General features: G+C 37.3%; 1 protein-coding gene across 1 annotated transcript in view; it reads left to right on the top strand.

Moving 5' to 3' along the window:
* The window catches only part of MRPL3 (mitochondrial ribosomal protein L3), a 67,921-nt gene that overhangs the window by 7,999 nt on the left and 35,311 nt on the right, over nucleotides 1-24,611 (top strand). The window contains exons 3-6 of the mRNA XM_087946576.1: nucleotides 1,572-1,663; nucleotides 8,117-8,215; nucleotides 14,241-14,340; nucleotides 19,617-19,677. Coding sequence (XP_087802702.1) covers nucleotides 1,572-1,663; nucleotides 8,117-8,215; nucleotides 14,241-14,340; nucleotides 19,617-19,677 — 352 coding nt within the window. The remainder of the gene's footprint in view (nucleotides 1-1,571; nucleotides 1,664-8,116; nucleotides 8,216-14,240; nucleotides 14,341-19,616; nucleotides 19,678-24,611) is intronic.

Raw genomic sequence — 24,611 nt, 5'->3', positions numbered from 1 at the left:
TTGTAGAAATCCCAAAGAGACACCTGTGAAAACATTCTCCAGAGTTCCTCCCTCTATCTTATCAACTCAGTGTCCTTGGGAAAGAGTTTCTCATGCAGTTCTCTCAACTTCAAGCAAAGTATTTTCAAGCCTCTAGTTGGCAGTGTTACAGAGTTACAAAGTTTCTCTACTCCACTCCCCTTCTTCCCGAAAAAAAAAAAGCCCAATAGAAAAGAAAATATGTGTATATATATGTACATATTTAAAAAAAGAAAAAAATTACTAAAGGGAGCCTCTATTAAAAATATAAACAGTCAAAAAGGAAAAAGAAAATAGGTAATTATAAAAGGAAAAACCAGTCTGGTTACAATTACTAATCACAATAGAAGTTCACTAGAAAAAAAAAAAAAAGTAAAAAGCCAAGCCTCATTTTGACATCTCCTAAAAAATCGCCACTAAGTCCATCTTATCAAGTTTTGTCAAAATCTTACAGGTTTCTTCTTCTAGGGTGTCCTTATCCCAAATAAATAAAAAAAAAATCTCACCAGCCGATACACTTTCTCTTTCTTTCTTCTCTTCCTTCCGGAGCTGTCCCTGCTTCAGCAGCTTAATGGCTGCCTCTCCGCCAATGGCAAAGGGGCTTCTTCTGGATCCACCAGGGACTTGCGGTGTCCCTGTGATCAACAGAACGCGCCCTTACTATCACCGTCTCTACGGGACGGTTTAGGTCCATTGGACCGACCAGGGGCGAAGATATCAGCTGTAACTTCGGAGCCCCGAAATTACAGCTGTAACGCGGCGATGTGGCTCCGCCTTCTCCATGATAATAAACTAATTTGTTGCCTGATTCTCAATGACTTTGAGAATCAAATAAAGAAATTACAAAAAAAATCAGTAAAACATTAAAGATAAAAGTTAGTGAAGTGCAACAGACTAGATGAAAAGAAGCAAGTAGTATTACTCTTCCTCGCCAAAGATTGGACAAAGAGCCACACCTTCATACCTCTTCTAAACAATAGCAGATTGGGGGCCATCTGGTTCTCATTGCAGATGGCAGATGCTGCTACCAAGAAGATGGACTTCCAAGATCCTGACAGATGATATTGCTTATTTGAAGAAACCTGGTTTGTGCCAACCCTGCAGGACGAAATAAGCTGGACAAGTATAGTAGTCCCTCAAGTAACCTGACCTTTATTCCATAGTGAGGTGCAAATGCCAGTTATATCCATAGGATTAATGCACTGCCTAGATGTTCACACTACAATGGGAGGGACATAGTTTTGTTAAATGTATAATGAAGGGTGGCAATGCAGTTATAACACAGAAACATCACAGGGTACCTATTGCCCCTTCATGTTTAAAAATATTAGACATTAAAATAGCTGACATTACTTATTTTCATAATACGTCCAGTGTAATTTAAATGTTATCTATTAAATAGTAGTAGTTGCCATCTGAATAAATTGATTGTGTTGCAAGATGCTGTTTGTAGGATTTGTACATGCTGTGAATTAAGAATTAATCTGTCATGACTTTCTGAACTCCAGTAGCCTTGAAATTTAAGAACGATTGTTTCATTCCTTTATTCACAGGTTCTAAAAGAGTCGGTATTATTGCAGTAAAGTTGGGAATGATGCCATTATGGACTAAGCAGGGTAAAAAAATACCTGTCACGATGCTTCAGGTAAGGCAGAGAATACATAATAGTTATATTGTTATGTATTCCACTTAACATAAAAATTTCAATACAAAAATAACAGTCCAGGTGGAAAAATATATTCAGAAAGAGAACTTTGATCAGGAATCGATAAAAGTACAATCCATAAAATGATAATAGTGTAAATAATACTTACCCACCCAGATAAAGCAGGATTTTTAGAGTAGAGGGTTGCTGGATTTGCTTCAAAGCTGAAGTGCTGGTAATATTTGTTCACAGTTATGCTAGTGTATGCTGCCTGATAGTTCCACCTTGGTCTCCACCTTAGAAGCGCTACAATGTCCATGAATTTTCCAAAAAGAAAATAGCATCATCTCTGAAGTGGGATTTATGTTATACTATTTTTAAACAAACCAAGGATTCTCAACATTAATTCTTTGAGATTCTAGGTTGCAAAGAGAATTACAAAACCTCAGGTTGTAGAATCTAATAATAGACCATCTTCGAGAAAAGCCAGATGTCCAGAACTATCATCTCTGAGAGGCACAACCAGGAGATGAGAAGGTCATAAAAATTCAACAGTGAGATTTTGGGAATCTCTTGAATAGTTCGTTCTAAAAAAGGGGTGGGGTGGGAAATTAGGTATGCCCTGGGAAACTGAAAAGATCGTTCCTTACAAGAGGGGTTGGGAGGAATTGACATACTGGCTTTTGTTTCACTAAATACACATCGAGATAAGGGGAGGGGTTCTAAACTCCCTTATGTATCCCTGTATGCCTGAGAGACCTCAGATGCTGCTTTGAACTCTCCTACAGGAATTGTCTCATCTCAATAAAGAATTCCTTTGTGATACGTTTGGATACGTTTTCAGAAGTTTATTCTAGTTGAGTGAATGGGAAAAGTTCTGTATCCTGACATAAAGCAGCATCTGCAATAGAGGTCAGCCCGGAGAGGAATTTTTTTTTTAAAAAAAAAACCCTTTCACTCTACCAAGGGGACCCTGCAAGAAAGGAAAATGTCTGAGGACAGCAAGGACCAAGGGGAAGCCGAATGCTGGGGAGAAACGTCGAACAGGTACCCACCCAGATACTGACTTGGTGCACCCCATCGAAGACAGAGAGGCTGCCTACAAAACCTCCACCAAGCCCCGGTGGTCTATAGGTGTAGGAAAAAGAGACAGCTGGGACGGAAGAACCAGAGGAGTAGCCTTCACCCGGGCAATCGTAAACCTGGGTGGAAATTGGAGCTGGAGGCCCTATCGAATCAGGAAGAATGGGACGAGGAGCCACCGGCTGATGACTGAATGAGATGGTACATAAAACGCCTTGTAGAGGGAAGCCCTGGAGAACCTCGAGGTGAGGGATGCACCAGGGCGACATCGCAGGAGAGCGAGGGAACCAGAAAATGAGAGAACCCGAGCCACCACCCCTGATCCAGCGGAAATTGAGCTGGCAGAGGGACAAGCCGAAGAACCAGCAGCCATACCAGGTACCCGACCTGGATCAGGGGATTAACCCTGGCCAACCAAGAGACATCCAACTGCAGAGGAAGATCTCACCCTTGGGGGTAAAATTTGATGGAGGCCCCCAGAAACTGGGATTTTTCCTGGCGCAAGTGCTCACCTACATGCAAGAATATGGGCGGGATTTCCCAACCCAGGGGTCCCGAGTACGAATCATCACCCTGGCCCTTGAAGGGGCAGCAGCCAGATGGATGGTGACGCTCCACAACGTCAATACCCCAGAATTAAGGAACCTCGATCACTTCATGACGGCCTTATGCCACCGCTTCGAGGACCCCCTCGCCGATAGAAAAGCCCACAACCACATTAGAGTCATAAAACAAGGCCGTCGCCCAGTACACCGAGGAATTTCGTGACCTGGTCGGCCGGGTGGACTGGCCAGAAGATATCCTAGTCTGTTGGTTCAAAGATGGACTAAATGATGGCCTATAGGTTACCTGCCTGGCCCGTGGGGCTCCGAACCTATTGCACTAATGGTACACGATGGCAGAGGAGGCAGAGATAGACATGACTCGAAACCTGTACCGCAGAAAAGATCCCCACCCCTGGGGAAACGGGAAGTCTTCAAACCCCAACCCACCATGACTCCAAGAACGTCTGGTTGCTTTAAGTGTGTAAAGGAGGGACACCGTGCAGCAGAATGCCATTCAAAGACCCCTGCCAGAAAGCTAGACCACCCATCGGGGGAAACCCGGAACATCCAGCCCTCAAGGAAAGGAGACTGTCCTGAGAGGCTGAATAGATGTGGGACTCCGATCCCCCACCAACTCAGAGGAAGAACCCCCAATGCTTCCAGGGGACCTGAGACAGTCTGAAAGCGATCCAGAAGATGACCCGCTGATAAGCAATCCAGTTGAACCAATCACCCTACCCCTGAGACTGCCGAGGGAAGGGGGTGGAAGTTGCAGGGTTGCTGGATTCGGGATGCACCCGATGCCTAATAAATCCCTCCCTTGCAGAGAAATTGGGGATCCAACTGAAAGAAATGGAAAACCCCATCGCTTTCTACCAATTAGATGGAACTATAGCGGGGGGAGCCAGCCAGGTTTACCACAGAACCATTAAAAATAAGACTAGGGAACCATAGAGAAATGCTCACATTTATTGTAGCCCCAGGAATGGAAGAGACGCTAGTCCTAGGTCTCACATGGCTGCAGAAATGGAATCCAAAAATAAATTGGAGGACAGGAACTGTACAATTCCAGAGAGATGTAGTATTTGCAAATAGCTCAGAGGAAAGGATAAAGAAAGGAACAGAGAACAGAGAGTCAGCCATGACCGGACAGTCGGTTGAAACCATTAACATCCCAAATAAGTACCAGGATTTGGCCCAAACATTTAGTGAGGAAGCTTAAGATGAACTCCCACCCCATCGCGCCACAGACTGCGCCATCGAAATCCTACCAGGGGCTAAATTCCCAAAACCACAAATGTACTGCATGTCCCCCAGAGAACTGAAAGAACTCAGAGCATTTATCGATAAAAATTTAAAAAGGGTTTTCATTGAACCCGCCCGTCCTAAAATAGCTGCCCCAGTGTTATTCCATGAAAAGAAAGATGGCTCAGCACGCTTGTGCGTTAATTACAAAAATTTGAACACAATTTACATAGAGAATATGTATCCACTCCCCCTCATGAAGGACATGTTAGCCCACCTCTCGAAAGGAAAAATTTTTCAAAGTTAGACCTACGAGAGGCATATTACCACATCAGAATAAAGGAAGGGGATGAGTGGAAGACAGCTTTTAACACACCATTGGGATGCTACCAATTTAAAGTGCTCCCCTTTGGACTGCAAGGAGCGCCTCCCGTGTTTATGCAATTGATCAATGAAACCCTTCATGAATTTTTATATAAAGGGGTTCTAGTGTATCTTGATGATATTTTAATCTACACGGAAATGATGGAAGAACACATCAAGCTACTCCGTGCAGTCCTCACAAAACTCTTAGATGCTAAACTATATGCAAAAGTCTCTAAATGCGAATTCCACCAAGAAAAAATTGACTATTTGGGATATAGAATATCCCACAAGGGAATAGAGATGGACCCACATAAAGTAAAAGCTGTATTGGACTGGGACCCACCGCACACCCGCAAACAACTGCAAAGTTTCCTGGGGTTTGCGAACTTTTATCGCCAGTTCATTCCAGCTTTTGCAAAATCGCCCTCCCTATCACGAACTTGCTAAAAACAAAAGAGGGGGAGAAACCCAAACCAAGACAACCCCTTATCTGGGACAATGGAATGCCAAGTGGCATTCGAGAAACTCAAACGTCTATTCTCAGCAGAACCGGTCCTTAAGCATCCAGATCCTGAACAACCTTTTGTCATCCAAGCAGACGCTAGTGATGTTGCAGTTGGAGCAGTCCTCCAAAAGAATGGAAGTGGACAATTACAACCATGCGCTTATACATCCAAGAAACTGATGGAAACCGAGCAAAGATGGGCCATATGGGAGAAAGAGGCATATGCAGTGCGGTGGGCAATGCTCACATGGAGACATTTCCTGGAAGGAAACCAAATCCCCTTTGAAGTATGGACTGATCACAAAAATCTGGAAGCCCTGAAAAATCCATGGAAACTCTCCAAAAAACAAGCAAGGTGGGCTCAATACTTGAAACGTTTTAATTTCACTCTCAAATATTTTCCTGGGAGAAAGAACTTCTTAGCAGATGTGCTGTCCAGAAAACCCCAATACAACAGTAAAAAGATTGAGGTTATAAAACCGATGATCCAACCGACCCAACTAGCAGCCAAAGTAATCACCCGGGCACAAGAGAGAAAAAAATCATCCCTGACTGAAGACACAACGACGTCAATATTTAAGGAGGCACTACTTAAGGACGACTGGCTCCAGGCTAACAAAAACACTTGTTTACTCAAAGATGGACTGGCTTGGGTAGAGAACAAACTTTATGTCCCTGCAAGCCAGAGAATGGACCTCATGAAACGCTGCCATGACTCCAAAATAGCAGGACACTTTGGGTTTGTAAAAACTCTGCACCTCATCAAAAGACAATTTTGGTGGCCGTCCTCAAAAAGGACATTGAAAGCTATGTTGCGAGCTGCCCCACCTGTGCTGCTGCAAAGAGAAGACAAGGAAAATATCCTGGACTTTTACAAACAGTAGCAGACCCTTCTGCTCCCTGGAAAGAGATCTCTATAGACTTTATAGTGGAGCTTCCCGAAAGTGCTGGAAATACTGTCATTTGGGTTGTAACTGATCTTTTTTCGAAACAGGTTCACTATCCCATGCCAAAAGATCCCAACTGCCAAGGCATTGGCAAAGATGTTTCTAATACACATCTATTGCCTTCATGGGGCTCCCCAATGGATTATCTCAGATAGGGGTGTTCAGTTCACATCCAAATTTTGGTGGGCATTTTTAAACCTATTAGGCTCCACCCAGGGGTTGTCGTCAGGAAATCACCCCAAATGGACGGATCGACGGAGAGAGTGAACAGCGTATTAGAACAATATTTAAGATGTTTTATTAGTCACCAACAGGATAATTGGACTGACCTTCCATTTGCAGAGGTAGCATACAATAACTCAGTCACCCCATTCCAGGTAGCCACGGGCCAAGAATTCAACCCCATGCCGGAACTACCCACTAAAGATCCTGAAATCCCCTCCCTTAAGGAGTGGATGGATAACTTACAAGCCATGTGGCCAGTGGTAAGATTATCTTTACAGGAAGCTAAAGCAGTTTACAAAACTCATGCAGACAAAAAACGTTGTGAACCTAAACCTTTCAAGATTGGGGACCGTGTATACTTCTCCACAAAATTCTTAAAATCATTACAACCCTCTAAGAAATTAGGGCCAAAATTCATTGGCCCTTTCCCCATTTCCAGAATTATTAACCCCGTGACGGTAGAGCTTCAACTTCCAAAAACACTTAGGCGGATTAATCCAGTATTTCACTGTAGCTTGATCAAACCAGAGATCACTTCAAACCTCAAATCCCCCCTTCCCACACCTCCAACCCCCATCATGGTACACGGGGAACAACATTTTGAAATTAAAGACATCCTTGATTCACGCACTCACCATGGATCCACACAATATTTAATAGCTTGGAAACACCTTCCTTCTTCAGAAAATGAGTGGGTAGCCAAACAACACGTAAAAGCACCCACATTACTACGTAAGTTCCACCAAAAATACCCTGATAAATCATCCTGAATTGCAAATGTAATGCATGATTTTTGTTTTTTTCTAGGTAGACCTATCTGTTTTTTAAGGAGGGCAGGATGTCAGAACCGTGTATCTGTCATTTCTTCAGTGGAAGAAGAAAAAAAAAGGGGGGGGGGGAGGCTGATAAAGAAATCCTTTCTTGATGTAACCTGAATATATTTAATCTTATATCGAATTTGTATAACCCACACATGATACGATGGAGGGAGAAAAGCCAGATGGCCAGAACTATCACCTCTGAGAGGCACAACCAGGAGATGAGAAGGTCATAAAAATTCAACGGCGAGATTGTACTTTGGGAATCTCCTGAATAGTTCGTTCTAAAAAGTGGGTGGGGAGGAAATTAGGTATGCCCTGGGAAACTGTGAAAAGATCGTTCCTTACAAGAGGGGTTGGGAGGAATTGACATACTGGCTTTTGTTTCACTAAATACACATCGAGATAAGGGGAGGGGTTCTAAACTCCCTTATGTATCCCTGTATGCCTGAGAGATCTCAGACGCTGCTTTGAACTCCTACAGGAATTGTCTCATCTCAATAAAGAATTCCTTTGTGATACGTTTGGATACGTTTTCAGAAGTTCATTCTAGTTGAGTGAATGGGAAAAGTTCTGTATCCTGACAGGTTTTTCTTTTTGTTGGATGATTTTAATTTAATGAAGAATTTTTATGTTGATTTTAGAATTGTTTGCTGTCGAAAGTTATGCATTTAATATAGCAGTCATATAAATAAATAAACTTGAATAATTTCTTGTAGGTTCAAGACTGCCATGTTATAAAATATATACCCAAAGAAGAATTTGATGGGAAAACTCCCAGTCTAACTGTTGGAGGGAAAAATGTGTCTGAATTCCATGTAAGTCTGGTTTATTTTTCTTTCTGGATGGGATAGCAATTTTTATTGTATTATCCAAAGGAATGCATTTTTAGAAAGATGTCTTAAAATTTTAAAGACTGTCTTTTTTTTTGTCTTTTTAAGAAAACTTTATGGCTTTGTCATAATTTCTTGAAGATAATCCTATATACCTTAATACATTTTTTCATGGAACATTTATGAAGCTAAGACATGTTTGTTTTTGTGTTCTAGTACCTTTAGTGTTTTATTTAGTTTAATGATTAAACATAGTATAAATTATCATTCATAAATGGTGCCATATTGGGCTATGCAAGAATGTTTTATTCATTCATTTTACAGTCTTTTTAAAACATGTGCATATAATTGTGTGCTATAGATAGTCCTCAAACTGTGTGCTCCAGTTATTTGCTAAGTGAAAAGAAGCTGACACAACTCCTATACGGTACAAAATCGAACATCTTTCTGTAATTTTGAGTGTGTAATTATTATTTATATGCAGTTTTCTATAGAGTCAAAATAAGAAAACATGACAAAAACAAGACAAAAGTTTGGACAACTTGCAATTAGTGTTCTAACTTCTCAGAAATAATTATAGTTGTTTCCTAAAACAGCTAAGAATATTTTTATTCATTCTTTTCAGTTATTCCCCATCCTTTTATATAGAACTTTTCTAGCGCAGAAAACTTGTATGTACTGCATTCTTGAGGTCTCGGTAATACTCAAATCTGGAGAATGTGAAGTCCATTCCAATTTTTTTTACTTTTACAGTTAGTCCTCATTGAACAACCAGTCATCCAGAGACCATTCAAAGTTACTACAACACTAAACAAAAAGGACTGACGATGGGTCTTTGCAGTGGTGGGATTCAAATTTTTTAACAACTGGTTCTGTGGGCGTGGCTTAGTTGGTGGCCATGGCTTGGTGGTCATGTGACTGGCTGGGCGTGGTCAACTCAACATCACTCACATCGAGGCACACATCTCCTCGCCTGGCCTCTCGTGACTGTGGGGATGCTGCAACAGTCATAAGTGTGAAAAATGGTCATAAGTCACTTTTTTCAGTGCCATTGTAACTTTGAATGGTCACTCCACACAAGCAAAGTACCAGCAAAGGAGAAAAAAAAAACTCCAGAGAAGTTCCTGAGACAGGAAGTCTAGTCCTGCCAAGAATGTAATAAGGGTTAACGGAGAGGCAGTTTCTGTAAGCAACACCAGAATGTTTCCTTCCTGCCTTCCTTACAGGATTAGGCCAGTAATTTCTTCTCTGAACTTCTTAGAATGTTAACAACCGGTTCAAGCAAATAGGTGCAAACCTGTAGAATCCCACCCCTGGGTCTTTGTGGTTGCAGCCATAGTAGCCCTTGTCACTTGATCAACACAACTAGTTGTGTTTGACAACTAGTTTAGTTATAATGATCACAATATCCAACAGTCATGTGGTTGCTTGTTGGAAGCTAGCAGTAAAAGACACAAATGGCAATGGGAAAGGTGGCAGTCAGTCACAAATGGTGATCATGTGACTACTGTATAATAGTACAGAATTTGCCTAAAAGGCAACTGGGATTGCCTCAACTGTTATAAGTTAGCAGGATCACATGACATTGCATTTTACAATCCCCAGTCACCATTATTAAGCATGGGCCACATACATGTACTTCATGACTAATCTGGAGCTTTTTTAGCTTGCTGCTTTGGTGAAACAGTTAACCACAATTCGTCTGTGTTTTTTCTCTGACTAAGAGATATTAACTTTTAGGGTATATTGATACTTAATTGGAATCATTCTTCCTACCACCTGTATAATATTTTGTACCATATATAGGTAGTTCTCGAGTTATGACCATAATAGAAATTGCACATCATGATCCTAAATGACCAACCCAATTTTATGACCCTTTTTGTGGCTATGATTATGTAAATGCTGTGATTATTAAGCAAATCTGTTTTTTCTATGAGCCAATTTTGTCAAAAACTGGAAGTAAATGTTAGGAAAACTATTGTAAAATCCTGTGGTTACAATCAGGATGCTGCAAACTGCTATAAATGGCAGCTGCAGAACACCCAAAGATTAGTCAAGTGACTGCAGAACTTTGAATCTGGGTCATAAGTATCCCCCAGATAGGGCTGTTATACCTACAGATTATAAATTGAGAAATATCTGCAGTTTATGTTTACTTAGGAACTTGTTGAAACACAAAATTTGATGATGGGGCCTAAAGCATATATATAAAACTGTGTTGGTGTGAACTCCAAGATGTTTCTTTGCGTAACAATATTCTTCTGTTATTTTTATTTAATTGGTTAACACAGTTTACATCAATGAAACAAATGTCTGTAATTCTACCTATCATGTAATGAACCATAGATTAGTAACCCCCCTTCCTCAAATTAGAGTAAAATATAATTAGTATATGTGCTAATGAGTTAGAAAAACACTTCTGATTTCCATTCTGCAAGCAATATTTCTGTGCTTATTTAGTATATTATGTACCTAGTGTCTGATTTTCCACTATTTTTACATTGATATTTTTTTTATATAAGTTACTTTAATTGTGCATGTCAGCTGGATCTCCAGCATGGGTTTTCCCTTTGATGCTTGCTTGCTATCGACTGCCTTAGTAAAGAGGGGCAGCATGGCACTGGGGTTTGGGAAGTGTACTGGTATGAGGAATACCCATGTGAACTAAAAGGGAGGTTTGCTCTCAAGAATTACTGCACTGCTGAGTGGAGTTCTTTATACCCAGTCAAGGCCAACCATCCTAGAACTCCAGAAGGATGAAAACACCTGAAGATGTGCCTCACATGACATTATGTGGGGCGTGGATTGGACATTCAACCTGGGTCCCTGGGGGGGGGGATTTGGGAAAACTTTCAATATGTAACTTTTGCACCTTTTGGCTCAGATCTTGCTTTGCTTTCCTTGCTATCATTTCAAACTCAGTAAAAGTACCTCTTCTATACTTCAGTGGAGTCAGGGGGTTTCTTTCTTGGATTTTGAATGGAGGCAGGCTTGACAGTGCATTAAATAGAACCAATTCTCACATGGCATGAAGTAGAGTGCATTTTGTTTTCTGACAGGGATCTTAAAATGCTCCTATCTGTGCATTTTTTATCAAACAGACACATAGAATTAAAGGTTTTTTAGAAGCAGAGACAGAGAAAAGTATCAAGGGAGATTCTGAAATAACAGAGTTATGTTGCTAGCTGGCCAATTTGTGCTTTTAAATCATTCTTTAAGCTGATTATTTCTTGAATGCATTTCCATAGATTAAGCCATGTTATCCCAAATTTATACATCACAGTGACTTGATTTGCCAAAATATTAGGCCAGAGGCAAATCTAGATTACAGTGAAGTTTAATAAAGAATGGATATTTTTAGTGTTATAAAATCTTCAGAGGAAATTGTTTAAATTATTTTAAGTTAGCTTTGATCTCCAAAATGATCTTGTGAGACTTTTCTTCCCAGGATTATAGAGGATTAATAATCTACAGGTTTTCTGGCAATGCAATCTGTCTTCAAAATTAATCTGAAAGATAAGGCATTTTTACAGGAAAATCTTTGATAGCTTTTGGTTGGTGGTGATTATCCAAGTGTGCTACTGCTGTCAATCATGTAAATTGCTTTCTGCAACAATCCATTTAACCACAAAGTTCCTCTATGTTGATTTCTTGCATTTTCAATTTTCATTCATTGAGTTTCCATTTAGTTACTATAATAAGGAAGCTCAGGGGAGCTTTTGAATTATTCTACAATGAAATGCTGATAAATTATGTTCTTCTATATATTGGCTATTAACTTAAGCAGAAGTCATTAAGGTTGATTTTCTTCTTGTTAATTTAGACTAAAATTCCTGACTTTATAGAGTCTGTTACCTAATACTGCCATTACAATATTATGCTGAACTTAGATCTCCTACTTTATTTTGTAAAAAATATATTATCACTTATACAGCACCTGGATTTTAGGAGTTAGTGAAATTTTTGTTGGGTAGCAATTTTGATAATTTTTGATTATAATTGAAGTGTATATATCTCATTATTGCATAAACTGCATATTAATGCAAGGTATGTTGCAGCTATAGTGTACTACTATGTCATATACACAGATTTCACAGAGAAATAAACCATTATTTAACATAGAGGCTAGAACATTTTTCTCAAAAAATTGCCTAATCTCGTAGGAGTGTCAAATCTTCAAACATTTACAGATACAACTCCATTTCAATGTTGGTTAGCATATTGTATAAAAAATTATAATAAAATAATCTTTATACCAAGATAATATGCAGAGAAAACTGCCATCATTTTACAAATGAGATAACCCACAAGGTGGCCATAATCCAGTGTAGTACAAGGTCTGTAAAAAGAGTCAGGTTTTAATGATTCATCTAAAAAAAAAGAAAATTAGGTGGGGTCTGAAAAAAATTATAGAAATATTTTGTTCCAGAGGACAGGCACTACAATAAAAATTGTGTTCCCTATTTCTCTCTCTTTCTGTCTCTACACACAGAACTCTCACCTGATTGAAATTTTATTGACATTCTTTTAGCTGTTTCTGTAGTGGTTAAAATTTTTACAGGGATGGGTTGTTAGCCTGATGCCTAACTCTCCTTCTTTCTCATTTGCACTTGAGATTGGCAATGGCAGAGTTAATGTGCTTCTGATTACTGAAGATGAGCTGAATAAAAAGATGGGTTGAACACTACCTGGAAACTCTTAACCAGCAAAATCTACCTGCTATATACAATTTTAATGAGGAGTGCTCCCAACAAGAGATGAATAATGGTGAAATTACAACTGAAGAAGTAAAGATGACAATTAGAAGCCCTAACAAGGCAGCTGGCTTTGATGAGATATATGACAATACAATTTTTAATGTGTTTCTGTATATTTTATGGGATCCAGGAAGTTGGGTTTTTTATTGTAGCACCTGCCCTCTGGAATGTGCAGCCCTTTTTGAAATAATGCTCACTCCTTTCATGTTGTAGTTAAGATTTATCTATGTTATTAAGGTGGTTTTTTTCAAGAAAGCTGCTGAAAGACTCTTAATACTTATGTGATTTAAAAGTGTGATATAGAGAAAAAAAGAATACATGCTATATGCCTCTTTGTAAAAAAGATGCATCCATGCAGATTCCAGGTAAGAATTTATCTAGAAGTAGAATAGTGTGTAAAAAAGGGCACCTTTACTTATTGCACAAAAATGACATTTTATTTATTTTATATGCCTCTAATAAGATATAAGTGTTTGCCCTTGGTCTACATATTTATAATTGAATTTTTTATAAAGATAATATTGATTCCAATAAAATAGAACTGAAAGGACTAATATGCTTGCTTCATGTATGTGGTCTATTTAATACACACGATTGTGCTTTTACTTGCTTGTTATCTTTTGAGCTATATGATCTCAGGGTGACGATGCTAATGTTTTTAATATTGGGTAAGCCAGCTTTATTTTGAAATGACTATTTGGGAGCATACTTTTCATTTCTGCTCCCACAAATATATGAAGCGAGAACATGAGACCTACATGTATCGGTGTGCTTTTAATTCATATCATACCCCTGGAATACTTATTAAATACTTACTTATTAAATATTTATTATATGTAAATCCTATTCTGTCATAAGTTTATAATTTGTTCATTTTCATAAAAAGAAGACATACTAATGAACACTATTGTAGATGTAGATGGGTTCTCATGGCATACAGCTTTTGCTAGAACAGATAGAATAACTAATATAGTATCTCAAACATTTTACATTTAAAGTTTTAATAAGGGAATTAAGATTATTGTACTTTGCTTTTTAATTGAGTATTAACTTTCATTTAGAACATTGGCACTTTTTAATAGAGACTATTATCCAATTACAAGCAATGATGCACTCTGTCGTTTTGTGTCATTCTCTGACATTTGTGAAAGCAATAAAAAGTTAAATTCTAGTTTTATTGTTTGAAGGGGTTGCATATTATATAAATTCCACTTTTTTCTATGCTTACTGTGCTTCTATGTTTTTTCCAGAGAAGTTCTTCTGTCATGGAAATGAACAGAGAACTAGGGCTCCCACCAAAACAGAAAACTTCAATATTTCGAGTATCACCTAATGCTATCATTAAGCCAGGTAATGTTAACAAGGTGCAGAATTAGGAACATAGTTTTTCATTGCATTCTTCTTAATAATTAAAATCTATTTAGCAGACAAATAATTATTTGCTAAACTAGTATTCTACTGCTCAAAAAATAATACATACCATGTAAGTAAAAGGAAAGAATTAAAAGCTTCTCATTCTCCAAAGAAAAAATATTATTGTCATTATATTAGGTGCTTGTTATCTTACATTTATTTGAAATAACCTTGAGTCAAAGTGAAGTGACTTTAAAAACATTACCATTTTTCATTTAGGCAAAGGTTTTATTAAATCTCAGCAAATTGTGAATAGCTTTTAAAACCATCTCTTTTTCCTATTAAATATTTGTGGGATGGTCACAGGGCAACAAGTTGAATCGAATATGAAACAACTGATTCAGAATTGGGAAAGCATGTGAAGGTTGTGTACTGTCACCTAATTTATTTAAAGTATAGAATGATAAATGATGTATTAGAAATAGAAATAGCAATTAAAATAACAGATATAGCTTTAGATATGTTGATGAACCACTTTTTTGGCTGGAAGTGAGATATATTTCAGGAATCACATGTTGAAGGCAAAAAAACCTTTAAAAAATGGTCTCAATATTTGGGGGTGGGGAGAGCCCTAATTTATCAGTAGGTAGTGCCAACCCCATACAACAAGAATCTTGGGAAAAAATGACAGAATTTGACAGGGTTTGGTCTCCAAGCTTATTTCAATTTAGTTTCTGAATGTTTTGTTACCAGACTAGGTAACATAATCAGCAAGATTTTCTTATCCTATTCTCCTTAGCTTATAAATGTCAGTGGGTCAGTTGTCTGAGAGTCGGAGTTGCCACAAATTGTGGAGGGGGGAGGGGCGAACAGTTGGGAATTGGGTACTGAACTCATGCTGGTGGAGGGTTAGGTAGAGAGAGACATGAGATGCCATGAATCCAGGATTGCTGAAGTCTACAGAGAGCCGGTGAGGAGTATTTGCTGGAGCAGGCTGGCAGAGCAGGCAGCAAGAGAGAAACAGCTGCAGACTGATCAAAGGCCATGAATCCAGGCTTGCTGGAGCCTGCAGAGAGCCAGCAAAGAGTGCTTGTTGGAGCAGGCCAGCAGCAGGTGTGGGCGGGGCCTGTCGTGCCTCCATAGCTAGGTGGCTGGCAGAAGCCAGTAATGCTGGCTAGAAACATTTTTTTTGTATTCAATGGGTGCCAAGCCAAGGCCAGTAAAGATTTCTGTTGTTTTTTTTTTGTAAAAAGTTTTTTATGTTTTATATTTCAAAAACATCTCTTTTAGTGAACAGCATGGTTCCAGGTTTTCACATTTCCATACAAACATGACCTTAGTTACATATTCATCTTTCACATTTGGTTTCATACCATATCATTACATTTCATATTTTATAAATTTTCTCAGATATTCTTATTTCTTCAAATTTATTTTATATATTTTCTATTCCTTTCTTAATTTTTTAAATTTTAAATAGTTCTCATATCTTCACATTCATTATACTTTATATTTTAATCTGTCACATTTGCAATTTCATCACATACTCTTATTTCATTATTCCAAAAAGTTCCATCTTAATTCTAATAATTCAAAAATTTTCCCCTTTAATTACTAATTTGAGTGTACTACCCCTTTATCTTATACAACATTTAGTTAACTCCTCTTTAACTCATAATAATTTATCACAATATAATCACTTTTTAATTATCACCTTAAGAGTTAATAACAATAATCTCATAACTACTTAACACATACACATTTTAAGCCAGATTCCGCATGGTATTTTTCCCCTTCAATTGATTAAATAATTTATAATTTCAAATAAATTAATCTATTCAATTAATCATAAAAAACTGATGTTAGTCTTTTTTATAAGTCTTCATAATTCATTTTAACTATATTCTTAAATTTATTAAACATATTTAGCATACTCATAATAGTTTCTCTTTTTCACATTTATTCCATTTATCTCTGTATGTAATTTAACAATAACAAGTAGTCTAGTAACAAAGAAACATCAGTTCCAATCTTTTCATTTTGAAAATATATATTTTTCTATCTCCTAGATAATTTATTACTTCAAATGCCATTATATTACACCACATTACCTTGCAGAATCCCCTTTCTTAATCCTTATCTACCCATTATCTGTCTTTTGACTAAACAATTTCTTTTGTTAAACAATTTGCATATCTCCTTATTTCCTAGTCCTTTCTTTTATTGCTTTTTTCTTCCATTTTTTCCCCTCCCTTTCTTACTCCAGTTTTTATCCCCCCCTCTTTAAAATTTTCCTCTATAATCCCCTTTTCTGCTATTTCCATTTGCTTTGTTTGGCTTTCCAAATACTTCCCTTCTTAATCGTCTCCTCAAATATTCAAGTTTTAATTCCCATTCTTTTTCTCCTTTGCTTTAATGTTCTTTGCTCCAGTTGTTCGTTGAAGCTGGCTTCTTCTTTAATTAGCTCCTCCCCTTCTGGCACTCCTTATTGTTCTTCATACTCCAGAATAGCCATTTCTAATGATTGCAAAGCTAGGCAGCATGATTCACCTCTTTCATGTAACATTTCTTTTATGTTTCTTAATTCCATTTTTAGTTCCCCAAAAAAGTTCTGCCATTTTTAAACTTCTTTTAGATTTTCTTTATCCCTTTCTTTAGTCTTTAAATCCAAACCAATTGTCCATTAATTTAATTTGACCAGCGTTTACTTCCGGCAATGAACTTCTATTAATTCCTCATTAAGTTTTTCCAAGTTCATCAAACAGTCCAATATCCATAAATTTAAGTTTATGCCAAAATCACCAAACAGTCCCAGAGTAATTTCTTCACACTTCTTTGTTTTATTTTGATATTCTGTGTTTTCACTTTTCACTTTCCAGGGTTTATGTTTTGTTGTAACAAAATTTCTCTTATTTTGTATCAAAATCCACTTTTGAAAGAACCAGGCATTTCTTAAAGAGTCATTGAAATTTTTCCTTTACCATTAGATGGCACTGTCATGTCCAAATTCCATCCTTTTTTCCCCACTTTATTTTCTGTTTAAGGCTTTTAAATTCCAAAAATCCAATAAATCCAATAATCAATTTCTGTTCTTTTTCTTTTTGACACATTCAAGTTCAGCTTTTAATTATGCCTATTTAGTGCTAAAATCATATATTTGTCCAATTTAAACAAGTATCTTCTTCTGGCTTCCTCTTGAATTTGGCTCCTTTCAAAGTTCAAAGCCACTTTCAGCTGTCAATTCCGCCTCCCCCCTTTCTCTGGTCGCCACTTTTACTATCTTTCTTAAAATTTCTTTTTAGCTTAATTCCAAATGTGTCCATATTAGTGGATTAGTGTCCATATGTCAGCTAGTTTGCCTGGTCTCCATGCTGTCTGCTTCTTCTCCGCTCCAGCACGATCTTATTTCCCGAATAGCTTCCCATCTTCAGGGCAGCCATTAAAGACTGCCACTTAGTCCTGTCTTCATGGGAAGTATACCTAGCCAGGGAGGGAAGATGCAGCTCCCCTTGACCCAACTGGAGGTCTCCCCTTCTTTCCCTATCCCTCCGAGGTGGATCTGGTCCCATTTGGGACCCTCTGACAAGGTAAACACGGATCAAAGCCGTGAACGATTGCGGTTTCCAATCTGTCGCTGACAGAAACGCCACCAGAAGCCTAAAGATTTCTGTTGAAGCCCTCAGTATGGTGTCTTCCTTTGCTGGCCAAACTCAGAATGGTGACACCATTGTGGTCAGTTGGTCACTCAATTGGTTGTTCATTTGGAGCTATATTTAAATGTTGAACAGATGATTGGTTCTTTTGTGTATTGGTCATTGGAATGGTCTGGTTTCTTACGTATTCATATGCTAGATCGTCAATATGCTTGTGAATTACTCCTTTGGTACAATAACAGGCTTCAATAAATTTATATGTGTGGCAGGTGCTAGTATGGCCAATGATTTTTGTTCCTTTTTGTTGTTTATTATCTGGGATTTTGGGTCATGCCATTTAACTGCTAGTTGATGTTCATGAAACCTTGTTTTCAATTGCCTTCCTGTTTGTCCCACATAGAATTGGTTACAATTGTTGCAATTGATTTTATATACTATGTTGCTGTTGTCTTCCTTCTGCATTTTGACTTTAGATAGCTCTTTTCTGAGTGTAAATATGGGTTTGTGAGCTATCGTTATTCCTAGGGGTTGCCATAGGAAAAAATTCTGGCAGCCATTTTGGATGTTCTTTTGATGTATGGCAGGACTTGTTTTTGTATTGTGTTTGGCCTTGTATTTTGTTGAGGTTTAGATGACAAGAATCATACAATGAAATTTTTTGGATAGCCATTGTGGAGGAAAACATTGAAACAGTGTTTCTCTTCTGTTTTTCTTAATAACTTGGTGCTGCAGTGTGTTTTGGCTTTTTTGAAAAGGGTCTGGATGCAGCTCTTTTTACGTGCAGTGGAGTAGTGAAATTTAGAATTTTGTCTGTGTGTGTGGTTGTTAATTTGCCACTTTCTTGTCTCGTTATATCAATATCTAGGAAGATTTCGTAAGATTTCTTCCTCACGTGTAAAACTGATCCCATTTATTGAAGCCTGGTATTCTACCAAAGGAGCAATTAACAAACATATTGATCTCGATCCATCATATGAATACATAGGAAACCAGACCATTCCAATGAGACCATTCCAACAAGAAAATCAATCAGCTGTTCAGAATTTAAATATAGCTCCAAATGAACAACCAATAGCATGACCAACTAACCACACTGGCACACAAGACATTTATAAGCTAAGGAGAATAGAACAAGATGCTGCTGATGTTATCTAATCTGGTAATGAAACATTCAAAAACTAAATTGAAACAAGATGGGAGAGCAAACCATTGCTAAAATCTAAAATCTGAGCTACAAATATTTTCTATTATTTCAAAATAACAGAATATTTATATTTTAGTGCCAGAGGAAAATGGTTATAAATTGTAATTGGAATAATCAGATTGCAGATAAATACACAAGAAGCAATTCTTTGTCATAGTTTCATTTACTTTTAGAGAGGGAATCCCTTTGTAGAAATAATAATAATTAGAATAGAGTCATGTCATTACAGCAGGATATTTTATACTTTTCTCAAAATGTAGAAACTGTAATAGATGTGTTTTACTGCAGTTGATATTAAGTACCAAGTAGATTGATTATTCCTTACTTAATCTTCATAGTTGTAGGCAGACATTAATGGTTTCCTATGTGATTTTTTTTTTAGTTAAATTGTTTAATCTCTCTTCATTTACTTTAAGGTACACCTCTATATGCAGCTCATTTCCGCCCTGGGCAGTACGTGGACATCACTGCTAAAACGTTAGTTCAAATTTTATTACTGTTATATCCTAAAGTTTTAAGTACAATTTAATTAGTTTTTCTTGAAAGACTTCTATTTTTAATTAAGCTATTGTTAGACTGCTCTTCAAACATTCCTAACTTATTTGAGTAAAATATGTATAAAATACACTAATGAGTTTTTATAAATATGATAAACCTGCTGCTGGAAATCACATTTTTTCCTACTCTGACAAAATGGTGCTGAATTAGTTCTGAGCGAGTTGTCAGTAGAGTAAGGCAGCTTCAGTTACAGCACTGAGAAATAAAGCAAGGTGGTTTATCTGTCTACTTTCTCTCATTATATAGCTTATTAATATTATTTCAAATGATGGTTCTTGTTTATGAAACACTTTTTGCAGTATCAGTAGTATTAAAAAGTAACAGGTTTGATCTATAAAGCATTTTTTCCTAATATGCTGATACTTTCTTCATAAAAATTTTTTTCATTCCCCTGCCTGCCCTACTAATACTTTGGATTTTAGAAACAAATCTTTGTTTGGATTGTATTACTTTGAACACATTATTGATCCTAAATTGGTAACAAAAAAATCCATTTCTGTGTGGTGGCGGTGGTCATTCAAATGAACCTTGACTGCCAATGATTACAGAGGCAAGTCTGCAATTTTCTTTTGGGGAACTGGTTTGCCATTGGTCTCTTTCTAAGATTGAGCGAATAATTGACCCAAAGTCATCCAGTTTCTATGCTTTTAACTGTTATAACAAATCGGCTGTCATTCTGGTTCTTTACCCAGATGTATATACAGGGATTTTAGTTTCTGTTTTGTTTTAAAAAATAGAACAAAATTTACTTAATTGCCCTCCCACTACAGTATGATTTATAAGTCAGTACCTTTGTTTTGAAATGTCCCAACTAGAATTAGAGATTTATCGTATCACTAAGTTATAGACCTGTTGTATTTGTTCAATTTTGTCTTTATTATCTGATTTCTTTTTTTTCATCTTTATAAGTTATTGTTATTGTTAGTTGTGAAGTCATGTTTGACCCATCGAGACCCCATGGACAAAGTTCCTCCAGGCCTGCTGTCCTCTACCATCCTCCGGAGTCCATTTAAGCTCACACCTACTGCTTCAGTGACTCCATCCAGCCACCTCATTCTCTGTCGTCCCCTTCTTTTGCCCTCAATCTTTCCCAGCATTCGGCTCTTCTCCAGTGAGTCCTTCCTTCGCATTAGCTCTTCTCCAGTGAGTCCTTCCTTCTCACTAGGTAGCCAAAGTATTTGAGTTTCATCTTCAGGATCTGGCCTTCTAAAAAGCAGTCAGAGTTGATCTCCTTTAGGACTGACCGGTTTGGTTGCCTTGCAGTCCAAGGGACTTGCAGAAGTCTTCTTCAGCACCATAGTTCAAAGGCCTCAGTTCTTTGGTGCTCAGCCTTTCTTATGGTCCAACTTTCACAGCCATTACATTGCAACTGGGAAAACCATAGCCTTAGCTATTCACATTTTTGTTGGCAGGGTGATGTCTCTGCTTTTTAGTATGCTGTCTGGATTTGACATAGTTTTCCTCCCCAGGAGCAAGTGTCTTTTAATTTCTTGGCTGCAGTCCCCATCTGCAGTGATCTTGAACCCCAGGAAAATAAAATCTGTCATTACCTCCATTTCTTCCCCATCTACTTGTCAGGAATTGAGGGGGCCGGATGCCATGATATTAGTTTTCTTAATGTTGAGTTTCAAGCCAACTTTTGCACTCTCCTTCCCCTGCATCAAGAGGCTCTTTAGTTCCTATTCACAACAAATTGTGGCAAGTCCTGAAAGAGATGGGAGTACCATACCATTTTATTTGTCTCTTGAGAAACCTATATGCAAGTCAAGAAGCAACCGTGAGAACTGGACACGGAACCACTGATTGGTTCAAAATTGGGAAAGGAGTTTGGCAAAGCTGTATATTGTCGCCTGCCTATTTAACTTATATGCAGAGCACATCATGAGAAAGGCGGATCTAGATGAATCAAGATCCACGAATAGTGCAAAGAAATAGAAGAAAACAATATTGTTTTCTTCTATTTCTTTGCACTATTCATGGATCTTACATTCCAGGTTCCTATAGAGTATAGATCTTTACAGCATCGGACTTTCCTTTCACCACCAGATACATCCACAGCTGAGCAACCTTTTGGCTTTGGCCCAGTTGCTTCATTCTTTCTGATGCTACTAATATTTGCCCTCTGCTCTTCCCCAGTAGCATATTGGACACCTTCTGACTTGAGAGGCTCATCGTCATATCTTTTTGCCATTTGGTACTGTCCATGGGGTTTTCATGGCAAAGATACTGCCATTTCCTTCTCCAGTGGATCACATTTTGTCCGAGCTCTTTGCTATGGCCTGTCCATCTTGGGTAGCCCTGCACAGCATAGCTCATAGTTTCATTGAGCTATGTATGCAAGCCTCTTCACCACAACAAGGCAGTAATCCATGAAGAAGCTTTAGAAGTTACCAGTGGTAGAAAAGTAAGAAGACCACTGTCTTTATTAGAGTTAGAGTAAGTTTTTCATCTGTTACTTAACTAGTAGAGTGATGACCTACTCAGTTAAATAAATTACTCAGATTCCTTAGCTTTACTAGGAAAAGTGCAGCATTGTATTATGGCACAAGCTCAATCAGATTATTCATATATTTAACTTTTTTAACATCAGAATTAGTTTCATGTTCTGTATTGAAAAATAGAATTCCACATGTAAAGAAATATGTATTATGTGGACATTATGTCTAATGAGGTAGAGCATGTAAATGCAGGATTTACCCCAAATAAAAGGAGAAAAAAGATTTTTTAAAAAGTGTCTAAAAGGCCTGAAAGTATCCAAGGCGATATATTACTTTTCATTGACTAATTTTTCATCATGTGAAAAAATAGGTCCATGCAATAAATGTATTATATTGAAAGGATCCATAAGAGAGGCAGTGTATGCACCACAATAATAACTAACAATCTGCAGGCTATTAAGAGCTGAAGCTTGCCATTTCCGTATTCTTAGAAGTTGTTAAAACCTGAAGCAGACACAGGAAGAAAAATGGTTCCAGGAGTGCTGCCTCTTATATGCATGCAATTTGTGTGTTGAAATTGCCTTTCGATTTTATCCCATCAAAGGCACTATTTGTGGGTTATGTGGATAATTCCCATCTTTGCTGTTTTATAAAAAAAGGGCATCTAGCTAAAACTACTGAAATGGACACTTAGTTCTTTGTCACCAGAGATTATATTGCTTGATTGAACTTAACAGGGAGATGGTCAACAATCCAAGACTAAATGTTGTTGCTTCATTAAAAAGGGTAGCAGAAGATATTTGGCATCATAAATCTAGAGAATATCAGGAAAGCTAAAACTTAGCATGAACTGACGCAGAGATAGATGCTAACTAAATATGTTTTCTTTTTTAAAAAATTACAATTTTATGAGATCCACATTATAGATGGTTATGTTCTCTAACACATAAGTAAAAGATAGAGGTCAGCTCTTCCTCAATTCAGTTTTTTCATGATTGGATCTAAAGTCATTTGGCCAACATTTTTATTAATATTTTATTTTTAGTTACAGTCTGGCATCTTTTCATATCATATAAATTTTTCACAGTAACAACTAGTAAGATAGAAAGAATGATTATCAAATATGCAAATTACACGAAGTTGGGCGAGACAACTAAACTGGAAGACTGAAACAGCATTCAGATTATATAGTTACTGACATTTTAGAACCCTTAATATACAGTATAACATTTTTACAAATAATGTTTAAATAAGGTTGTCTTAATCATTTCTGATCCTAATTTCATTGTTGAAATAATTGAGACTGGGAATGTTGAAGTCTTCTCCTGACTTTTTTGATTGTTGCTGGATTGATTTAAATCTGTTTAAGAAGTGCATTTTTTTGATTTGATGCAAGAAATCTGTAAGGGGTTATATCTCTAATCAAAGATTGTTTTGCATTAATATACTCCTAATTCATTGAGAAGCTCAAGAATAAAGTGTACAATATATATGGGATTGAAATATCTCATGATGATATCACTAGTAATGTTCTATTGGGATGTCTGAATGGCCTACTCTGACTTTCCCACCTGTAAAACAGATGTTCCATGAAACATATAATGAACAATTTATTTCAGGGTGAGACCACTGCCTGTAAAGTTTAAGAGGGGAAACAATTCTGGCATCAGGACACCTATCAAATGGGACAGTGATATCTAAGAATTCTATGTCAATGGACAGTCTTAGTCATCCAGGTCATGATTGTCCAAAAGTGCTTTTCAACAGGCTTTGTTTTTTCCTTGAAGATGTTTTGCTTCTCATAAAGGCTCCACTTGCTTTTTGAAAAGCGCCTTTGAGACTAACACTTGTATATACTTTTGTCTACACAAAAAGTAGTGCTGAATGACTATTATTATTTCTGTTAAGTTGTTGCTTGCAGTCTTCCAAGAGTTTATTGGTACTTTCATTCTATAACAGGGATACCAAAGTTTTCTTTATGACCATATTTTCACATTTCCAATTTTGGGCAAAGGCAATTCTTGCTGCTGTTAGTATATGGAATATAATATAAAAGAGGGTTTTTTAAACTATTTTTTTTTGTTTTAAAATCTCTAATAGAAATAATTCTAGTTTCATTTCGATTTTTACTTTTGTAATTTTTTCTAGCCAATTTCTGATTTTCAGCCAATATTTTTTTCCTTTTGGGCAAGTCCACCACATATGGTAGTAGGTTCCCTGCTCATGGCCACATTTCCAACAACTTGCTGAATTATTGGGGAACATTTTTGCGAGCCTCGCTGGAGGTAAGTGCCAGCGATAAAACATTTTATATAAATTCTCCTTATACGTTGCTGATTTATAATTTGTTTCCCATTGGTTTTCCCAATCTTCCAAATTAATACTATATCCAAAATTTTTGGCCCAGGTTATCAT

The sequence above is a fragment of the Notechis scutatus genome, chromosome Z (genome assembly GCF_049901735.1).
Source record: "Notechis scutatus isolate UNSWTSFEM ecotype Mainland chromosome Z, rNotScu1.2, whole genome shotgun sequence".
In the NCBI taxonomy this organism is placed as follows: domain Eukaryota; kingdom Metazoa; phylum Chordata; class Lepidosauria; order Squamata; family Elapidae; genus Notechis; species Notechis scutatus.
The sequence above is the reverse complement of the archived record's forward strand: the minus strand, read 5'-3'. Positions and strand labels throughout refer to the sequence as shown.